This window comes from Arachis hypogaea, chromosome 13, assembly GCF_003086295.3.
Source record: "Arachis hypogaea cultivar Tifrunner chromosome 13, arahy.Tifrunner.gnm2.J5K5, whole genome shotgun sequence".
Classification (NCBI taxonomy): Eukaryota; Viridiplantae; Streptophyta; class Magnoliopsida; order Fabales; family Fabaceae; genus Arachis; species Arachis hypogaea.
Window position 1 is genome coordinate 51,535,447 of NC_092048.1, and position 10,574 is coordinate 51,546,020.

The window sequence follows — 10,574 nt, forward strand, 5'->3', positions numbered from 1 at the left end:
ATCAATTTACTGACAAAATTCAGGTTATGCACTTAAGTGGTACCAAATAGAATGATCAAAGCTATAAATTTCAATCCAATTTGGGTTTATAATGAAAATCAGCAATTAAGTACATAACTGGCAGGTTATCCATTAAAGAGTGGTATGCACAGCAAAAATTGACATCAAACAAGATAATCACAAATGTGAAATCAAGTTCAGGTTGATGTTTCAGCATAAACACAGAGTGCATTAACCAAATGATCTCAGGCAGTATCCATATTTAGCAGAAAGTTCCACAAGTATGAAGTAGTAATGCAAAATGGAAAAAAATACAAAATCTATGTTGATCAGACATAGAAGTTGATTCAAAAATCCCATTCAGGCATTTCAACAAACATGATATGTGTAGTATTAGCAGCGGCAATCATAGTTCAATATACATGGCAGCATTCAAAGTACAAGCAAAAGCAGCATCCAGTAACTCAGAAAACTCAACAATAATCAGCCAGCATCATACATTCAACTCAGAAAATGGAAGTCATCTAGCCTATAACCACCTAGTTACTAAAGCAAACTAAAAAACCCGAATTAAAAACAAGTAAATTAAAACAGCAGAAAAATGAAACAAGGCAGGGAACATGGAAGACAATGAAAACTGGAATTCAGAGGAAAAAGAAGCAGATAAAGAGGGGGAGGTGGTGAACGTCGCGGCGGCCAGAGACTCGCTGCCGCCGGTGGCTGGTCACCGGAGCTTGGAAGGCGCGGCCTAGGGCTGTGGCACAGGGTTGAGAAGGGTTGGGTGGTGGTGTGGTTTTAGAGAGAAGAAAAGAAGAAAAAAGGGGTGTTGTTTGGAAACTGAAGTGCGATACTCCCCCTTTTCGAATTAACGTTTGAAAAGGGACCTGTGCGGACGCACAAGGTTGTGTGCGGACGCACACAGGGAAAAAGAGAGGGGGGGGGGTATGCGCGCGCACAAGGCTGTGCGGACGCTGCGAGCAGAAGGTGGAACGCGTCCTGTGCGGACGCACAAGAAGGTGTGCGGTCGCATAGAAGGAGGAAAGGGGGTGGGTTCACACGCACAGCCTGTGCGGTCACCATGACCAGAGGGGTCGCGATAGGCTGTACGGCCACACAAGTAGCCTTTTTTTAGGGGTGATCAGGGTGAAGTGTGCGGATGCATGCGTGGTGTGCGACCGCACAGAGGGAAAGGAAGGGTTGCGTTCAGACGCACAAAGGGTGCGTCCACCGCGAGCAGAGGGGGTGTTTAGGGTGTGTGGGCGCACCTTGTTGTGCGGACGCAGAGGGACGGGAAAACAGGGGACCTGTGCGCATGCACAATGCTGTGCGGACGCACAGGTCTTTGTTCCTGCAACAAAAATTTTGGCTCTAAGGCACCAAACTTGACATCCAAAACAGGTTTTCAAGTCCCAAAATATCACAAAACTCCCCAAAACACATTATTTCAGTAAAGTTACTTAACAAGCATCAAAATAAACCCAACAAACCAAGCAATATAGCTAATTCATTCATGAAACAAAAGGTAAAAGAGGGAAAGTTAGAAGGATGTTACCATGGTGGGGTGTCTCCCACCTAGCACTTTGGTTTATAGTCCTAAGTTGGACTTGGTGAGGAGATCCTTGCTAGGGCGGCTTATGCTTCCACTCCTCCTTGAATCTCCAACTAAGTTTGCTATTGATTCGACCTCCAGGGTCCCAATTAGATTGCATCAAACTCAAGAGAGATTTCAAGCTAGCACTTAGGATCCAACTTCGTTGACTCTTGAAATATATGCCCGGATCCCATATTTGAGTTCCTCTATCACCATTGACATGCTTGTGCACTCCCCAGAATCCATTAAATTGACTCTTGCACCAAAATTGAGCTCCAAATGTTAAGTTGGCTCCTTTGATGAACTTTCCATTTCCTTGCCAATTAACATTCTTCTCTTCACCGTCCACTACTCCAAGAAAGGTTCGAAGTTGACCATCCGTTTCTAAAACGACATATTGATGTGGGGCTAGAAAGCTTATTGGTGAATTCTTCATCCATTTGATTTGCTCTTGCACAAATGCTTTCACCTCTTGGCAACTAAACTATTCCTCAACCTCTTTTGAATCTTCTTCATCGTCACTCAAGTAAAAAATGGGAGGTTGTGTGAAGTCCACATCAACATCTCCTTCCAAATCTAATAATAGAGGTTCATGAAGGTCATAGAAGGAATTACCCAAGTTGGACAAAAAATATTGAATGATAGAATCCTCTCGATTAATTCCTACCAACTCTTCATTTATCTCCTTTTCCACTTCATGTTGTGACTTGACGTCTTCTTCTTGATTTTTTAATTCTTCTTTCACTCCACACTTTTCACTTGGTCCCACACATTCATCCACTAGAAAATCTTGCTTGTGACATGAACGCAATGAAGCTAAATGATCCAAAGCTTTAGCTAAGGTAGACATAACTTGCTCTTGCTTCTTTCGGAATTCTTGTTGTTCTTGAATGAGCATGAAAAGTACTTCTTGTGTGGCTTGATCCATATATGAAGATGAAGATTGAGGTGATGAAGGTTGACAATCAAACTCATGAGGGTAAGGATTTTGTATGTAGTGAGGTGATAGCGTATAGAATTGGTGACTAGAAGGGTGAGTATTGGGTTCCACGGGGGTGTATTGTGGTGATGGTGTGAAAAAGTCATCCAGAAAATATAAACAAAAACCTACTAGGAAAAGCAAACAAACAACCAAAAAGTACTATTTACACTATTAAGATATTCACATCAACCAAAAGATATAACATCGATTGCATCCCCGGCAACATCGCCAAATTTGATAAGAGAGAATTACTGTTAGTCTAGATTTTCACAAAATAGAATTCCATCGTTGAAAGTATAGTCCAGACCAACAATTAATTCCCAAGATCAAATAATAGATTTAAAACATATATAAACCGAGAGTATTTAGCTCCCGGATCGTTCTCCCTAGTAATGCAATCGAAGTGCTATCCGCTTTCGGTTGTGAGGACAAAGAGGGGTTTTAAAATCAAGAAATGAAATATTGAAAGAACTAAGCAATGAAAGAACTAAGGGATGCTCAAAATTGTAATTAATGCATGTAAAGAGAAGGTAAAATCAAAACTGGTGAAAATACTAGAAATGCAATAAAGAACCTTGACTTGGGGATAAGAGTATCTAAGGAATCCTATCATTGACATAACCACAACTATGATAATTATGATGAGTCAATCTCACCTAGTTAACCCCAACCATCGAGGAGTAAGTTAAGCAAGCATAATTGACCTTAATCTATAAGTCCTAACCGACTTACCAAACTAGTTGATAAAAGGCTAGCGTCAATGGAAACAAGAGTCAACTAACTACCCAAGAATTACCACTAAATGTCAGACATTATGACTCTAGTATCCTAGGAACTCAAACTTTAACCCAAGGCGGGAAAATCTACTCAAAACTTAAAGTTGGCATTTTCACAAACACCTTGTGTGCATAAAAGTAAAGCATGAAAAATTGCAAAGTAAAAATAGCAAACTATAACCAACCATCAACAAAACCAAACATAAACAAGCAATCAAACATAAAGGAGGCATAAAACATAAAATTCATTGATCAAAACTTCAAGAAACACAAAATTGCAATTATGAACAAGTAACTTGAACCAAAAGGAAATGAAAGTAAAGACAATGTAATTAAAGAGGAAGTTGAGAGTGCTTACAATTAAAGAAGCAAAATCCAAAAGAAAAGCTTGCTATGAAATGCTACAATGGAAATGAAAAGGGAAATGAAAATGAAACCCTAAGAGAGCCAAGCTACACTACTCCTACTCCTACTCCTAATTACTCTCTAAAACTATCTAAGTAAGCTCTCTCTTCAAATGTGTTGATTTCCCTTTTATATAGCACTTCCATTCAGCATTTCAGCCTTCCAAAATTGAACCAAGGGCCTCTAAATTTGCACAGCATGTGTTTCATTAATGCAATCATGTGCAGGGACCTGTGCGGATGCACAGACGTGTGCGTCTGCACACTCGGCTGAAAGTTGACCTGTGCGTACGAACAGGTGCTTGTGCGCGCACACATGGCAATTCTCGCTTGTGCGTACGCACGCAGGGTTGTGCGCACGCACACTTCGCTGTGTGTGCTTTTCCTTGTTTTCTTCTTGCTTTCTCCCTTGTACATGCTTCCTTCCACTTTTGACCATCCATTCTTGCCTCTAAGGTCTTAAATCACTCACAAACCACATCACGGCATCGAATGACATAAAAGTGGAATTAAAAATTACTAATCTAATCATTAAAACGCATGTTTTCACATTTAGGATCAGATTAGGGATCAAACACAAAAGTATGCTATTTTGGTGATTAAGTGTGAGTTCATCTGCTAGAATCCATTCAAATCAAGCCAAAATATATCGGAAAATATGGGCTCATCAACCATCATTTTCTTCTAAACCTTAAACAACTTAAACAAACATATCAAGGCATCGACTGAAATAAAAGTGAAATTAATTTGACAATTTTAAAGGGTTAAAAAGCATGTTTCAATCAATTAAGCACAATTAGAAAAAAATTCACAAAATCATGCATTTTCAAAGAATAAGTGAAAGTTAAGTTAATAAATTTCACTATTTTCAATCCAAAAATCATCACAAAATATGAATTTATCAATTCTCCTACACTTAGACAAAATAATGTCCTCGTGGTATACATTAATGAAGATGAAATTAAGGGATGTCAACACTCATTAGCTAAAAGCTACCTAACATTCATCAATTACTCTAACTAATTTTACTCACTTCTATCTACTTCTATATACTTTGTGAAAATAAATTAATTTTCAAAAATATATATGAACTTAGAGGGATAAAATTCTAAGTTATTTCTTTTATTCTCTCTTAATATCAATTCAATACATGCATAGAGAAAAAAATTTAGGTCCTATTTTTCACATTCATCAAATTACAACTAAAAATAAAAAGATTTATATACAAAGGTAGGCGGCTTATCAATTTTGCCTTATCAGCATCAAGTTCTCCGGGTGTCATCTTATATGGTACTAAGGTAGGCGACTTTTCTCCTAACTCCAATTCAATTTTGTGTCCACCTTCCTCCTAGGTGGTAGCTGCTTTGGAAACTCGGGAAACATTATATCCTTATTTTCTTCAAGAATTTTCTTAATTTCAAGAGAAAAATCTTCTCCATCGGATATTGACTTTTCTTATAATAGAGCCAAATTTGCTATCTTTCCCTTCTTGAACCATTTCTTGAGTTGCATAATAAAAAGCATTAGTGATCCTCCAGCTTTAGAGATTCTAGGGACCATGCATGGATACCCTTTCTCTATGACACATACTATGTCATAGTATGATGACATAGGTATTATATTTGCCTTAATTTATAAATCTAGCCCGATGTCTATTTTAAAATCATTCATGAGTGCTACTGAAAAATTCACAAGGCCGTTTCACAAATCAAGAGTCATTTCAACCTCTTTTGCTACTCTCTTAAGAGGTTTACCTTCATATTTACGGGTTTGATCCAACCAGTCTCGTTTGGTTATCTTAAACTCAAGTCTCTTTGTTTTATTAGGTGTGATGAAGTTATGTGTAGAACCAGTGTCGATCATAACCATGATGGTTTTTCTATTTATAAAGGCCTTGACATACATCGAGTCTTTTTTTTTCTACGGTGCCCAACTCTTTGTCTTTCAGATCATTCACGAGTTAGACAAATCCAACACATTTAGTCACCTATGACTGAGCCTCTCACTCCTTGACGATGGATACCAAAGTTCCTAACTTGGGACATCCCTTCATTTGATGTGATCCCCGGCACACGAAGCATCATTTTTTTGACATGAAAGCTTCATTTTTTTCTCATATCTTTCTTTGAAGAGTACTTTTCTTCTTTTTTGTTTGAGAAACTCTTCCCTTTGTCTCTCCCACCTTTAGAAGAATTAGATTTGGAAGACGATCGATGATATTTAGTGAGTGATTCGGCCACCATGATGGCCACATCAACATCCTTAACATTTCTTCTTTGCAATTCTTGCTTTGTCTAAGGTTGTAGCTTATCAATGAAGAAGAAAAATACATCTTTTGATGCTAAGTTAGAAATTGAAGCGTGAGAGTAGTGAATTCTTTTATGTAGTCACTAATTATGATCTTATGATTTAACTTTCTCAACTTCTTCCTTGTTTCATAGGCCATATTCTCAGGAAAATAATGATCTTTTTAACTCCTTTTAAAATCCTTTGATGTGGTTATGTTGCAAGTACTATTTTCCATTATCAGAAAGGTATAGGACTACAGTGCGTACATTTATTGGTTATTCAACTTTGGAAGTACCTCTACATTTTCTATAGGAAGTTCTCCATCTATTGAGCATACCTTACGTCTTTGAACTCCTTTAGCTTTGAGTAGGAGTGTTCATGGATCGGATCCGATCCGCATATCCGCGGTGTTTATCCGAATCCGATCCGCAAGGCTTTTGGATCGGATCGGATTGGATCCGTACACTAATCGGATCGGATTGCGGATTTTGTGTTGGTATCCGTATATCCGATCCGCATATCCGCGTATCCGCAAAAGTAAAGAAATAAATAAGTAAATATTCTTTTTGTGTTTTATTTCAACTAATAATTGTCATATATGTTGTATTATTTTAATTTATTATTTAAAATAAGTATGTTTAATATTATTTTAAGAGTATACATATTTAAAAGAATAGAAAAATGAATTTTATTGATATATTTTTAATAAAAATAAGCTTTTAAAATTTTTTTTGTGTTTTGCGGATATATCCGATATCCGATCCGGATCGGATCCAACCTTAAAAATTGCAGATATTGGATCCGATCCGATCCGATGATTTTAGTACGGATTGGATCGAAATTTTGGTCATATTCGATCTGATTCGATCCACGTGCACCCCTAGTTTTGAGAGATCAATCTTTGTTGTCTCCCTTATAATTAGTCGATCAAGATTTTGCCTCTTGAACCAAACTTGAACCTCCTCAAATAATTTCAAAAAATTTCTAAGCTTCTCTTCTATTTAAAGTATGCTTTCTTTGAAAGCATCTAATTCTGCTAACATATAAGTCTCAAGGGTTTTCTAGTAATGATCTATCATTTGAAAGTACACATCTATAGAGGATAAACCATTCTCCAACAAAAAACTCTTTCTTCTAAGAAATTTGAGTCTTTACCTCTAGGCTTACTTGAAGAACGCACATTCTTGCTTTTTCATTGAGAAAGAATAACATCCCTTATTCCCCTTTAAGTATCAACATGATCCATAGTCACACCAAAAGCCACACCCACGAACCATGTGTGCTCCTGTTAGAATATTACTCTGATACCAAAATTGTCACGATCTTGAATACACTCCAACACTATCATACTGTCACTTAAACTTATTCAACCTCTTGAACTAAAACCAAGCCAGCCGGACCCTCGATATTTTAGCAAAAAAGCTGAGAACACAAGAGAAATAAAGTTTTGATAGAAAGAACACTTCACTATTCAAGTGTTTGTTACAAATGACTCACACACTCAATACCAAAACTCTAACTTCTATTTATAATCATTCATCTCCTTAATGGACGAACATGATTAAATCTAATCAACGATACAAATTGAATATCTAAAATTTTCATTACAAATATCTAACTTACCATATTTCTCTAAACACTTTTAAATTATTCTATACTTTTTACATACATCTACATTCTATTAGAATGCTCTATGACTTTTTAGAATTTTCTAAAATCTTCTACAATTTTTCAAAACCTTTCAAATTATTTTAAAACGTTCTAAACTATTTAAAATATTTTCGAACATTCCAAAATACTACAAAATATCGTTAAATGTAACATTTCAAAATTTTTCGTGACACTTTGCTATCATATATCATTTACCTTTTATTTTTTAGTCATTAGTTAATCTTTATGAAAATTGACTCACGAGATAAATAAACTACCATTTTAATTGTTCTAAATGAATCAAAATAAAAATTTTGATATCATTTCATACTTATCCGATGTGCTCAATGGTAACCAATGCATTGTTATTACTTACGGGTCGATGACTAATTTTTTATGAAGTACAAACATTTTTTAATTTGTTGTGTTATATTTCGGACACAACACTCATCGACACTCGTTCAATACGTGTTTCTTTTGGGTTTAACTGTGTTTTAATAAAAAATAATTTTTTTTCAGATACACGTAGACACACCTAAATATTTTTTTTAAAATGAGTTTAAAAATTTCAACGTGTCTAGTCTTATTCTTAATAAGTATTTTTGAAATGAGTTTAGAAATGGTATATATTATTAATTATTAAAATAAAAAATATTTTAAATACTTTATATAATTAAAAAAAAATATTAAAAATATTTAAAAAATTATTTTATATTTTAATATCAATAAAATATTAAAATATTAAAATATTATTACAATTTATCTAAAAAAATTTTATATTTTATATATATAACATATCTTGATATTTTATAAAAATTTTAAATTCGTGTATCCACATATTTTATAACGTATCATGTTCTGCATCCATATTAGTGCCTATGCATAGGGCTTATGGAGAAATATAGAAGCTATATTAAAAAAAAAATTATAAAAAATGAGTTCAACGAACATGTGCTCAAGTTTATCATATATATAGAATTCAAATGTTTCTCATAAACCTCTACCTTTTCTGTGATGGGAAAAAGATCCTCAAATAAAGTCATTTCTGGTAAATATTTATGCTGAAATTTGATAGAATACAGCTAAGCTCACGCGGAATCATTATTTGGGAAACGGCTAATTCCATATTTTGTGAATTATATTTTTTCCTTTTCTTTGTAATTATATTCCATGTTTCATGCAAAAGTCTACAAGTCAATAAAGGCTAAATTGTTTCTACTAGAATGCCAAAAGGGTGCTTAGTCACCACACCACCACAACGGTAAAACGAATTAATATCGTCAAAATCTTTTAGTGGTAACCTAAATCTTCCTAAGTAATACTTCCTTAATTAACCCCAAACCCAAAAGATGAAAAGTAAAGAAATGACCGATAATTCTCTAATCAAGTGACAAATCGAATTAGAAAAGAAGTTGTCATAAGACTAAAATTTTCGTATTTTAACTCGTGATGAAGGAAACAAAAACCATTTGATTTGGCAACACTTTGAATCATAATGGACTAGTAGGAGAAACACATTGACAATGGAAAACACAAAGAAAACTTTCATAGCCTTATTTTTCTTATTAATGTTCAATACAAGCTCTATGTACAATGGTGAAGAAAAAAGAACAACTGAAGAATTAAATTGCTAGCATCTAAGTCACTAATCAGATTGAACCTAGCCCCAGTCAAATCTTAAACACTGGAAAACTTTGCCAATTATCTACTTCATTTACAAAATGCTAATAATCAGAAATTTTTTTCCCGAAAGAGCCGTTATGTTCTGATAAATAAGAAATATTATCGTCACATTTCATTCAATCAGTATTACAATTTCTGTCAAAACTTTTGTTTTAACAACTATTAGACTTTAAGAGTAATTTGATGATCTGTAAATTGGGATAATAAGAGGCTCCCATTAATCTAAATATCAAATTTTTGTGTCACATTATAAAGCTTAATTCTCTCATATTTTTTTCCTTTCAATAACATGCGAATCACTGAGAAATCCGCTAACGAGAGAGAGAAGGGAAGCAACTACCAGTACGAAGGAGAGAGGACGATGGTCCAACGGCATTGACAGGATGCAGAGAGCCAACGGAGTTGGACCTGAGATGCCTCCGCGGGGAAGAGTCCATTCGCCGGAGAATGACGCGGCCGAGAGCGGAGATTGGATGCTCCGTTTCATGCAAAGAAGGCACCGACAACAGCGTTCTAAACTGCGTGCAGACCTTCATGTGGCGGTTAAGAGCTTCCTCCGTTGATATGTCCCTCTCTGACCTCATTGATTCTTCCTTCACTGCTTCAATGCATAACCCACACAGCCACCGACCTTGGTACCTATATTGATGTATTTTTTTTTTTCTTTTAGTCAAATTCTATTGACACCGATAATAACTCGTCGAAAATATTATTTTTGATATAACAATGTGGCAAACCAGTTCTTTTAACAACAAATAAGAAATTAGACAGGATGGTTAAGTACGTACCTGTGGCGAAGGCGAGTGATGTATGCAGGGGTGCAGTCCTCGCTGAAGCCGCACGAGTCGCATTTTACGCACTCGGTGTTCTCGGCTGGTGTCTGTGGTGGTGGCAGCGACGGCTGTGAAGGCGGCTGTAGAATGGTTTTCGGTGTGGGTGTGTGAGATTCGGAGCTTGATGGTGTGATTGCCATTTGCTTTTTAGATTGCAAATGTGCAATGATCGTAAAATTAATAAATAATGATGATAACGTAGGAGAAGACGACAGATTTATTTATGCTGCCATCATGTGCTAATGAACTGTCTAAATTTCGATCAAACAATATTGGATTTTATCGAGTAAATTATTATTTTTATTAACCGATAAATTTATCTATAAATAGATTAAATTAATTTTATTTATAATAAATTTGTGAACG

The 10,574-nt window shown here is 35.5% G+C and overlaps 1 protein-coding gene across 1 annotated transcript; it reads right to left on the reverse strand.

Annotated features, from left to right (window-relative positions):
• Positions 1–9,244: 9,244 nt before the first annotated feature.
• LOC112735921 (uncharacterized) lies at positions 9,245–10,372 on the reverse strand. Its single transcript, XM_025785347.3, has 2 exons — positions 10,164–10,372; positions 9,245–10,014 (listed from the first exon to the last, which is right to left on the reverse strand). The coding sequence occupies exons 1-2, from the start codon at positions 10,346–10,348 to the stop codon at positions 9,687–9,689; spliced, it is 513 nt and encodes a 170-aa protein (XP_025641132.1). The 5' UTR covers positions 10,349–10,372; the 3' UTR covers positions 9,245–9,686.
• Between the last annotated feature and the right edge of the window lie 202 nt (positions 10,373–10,574).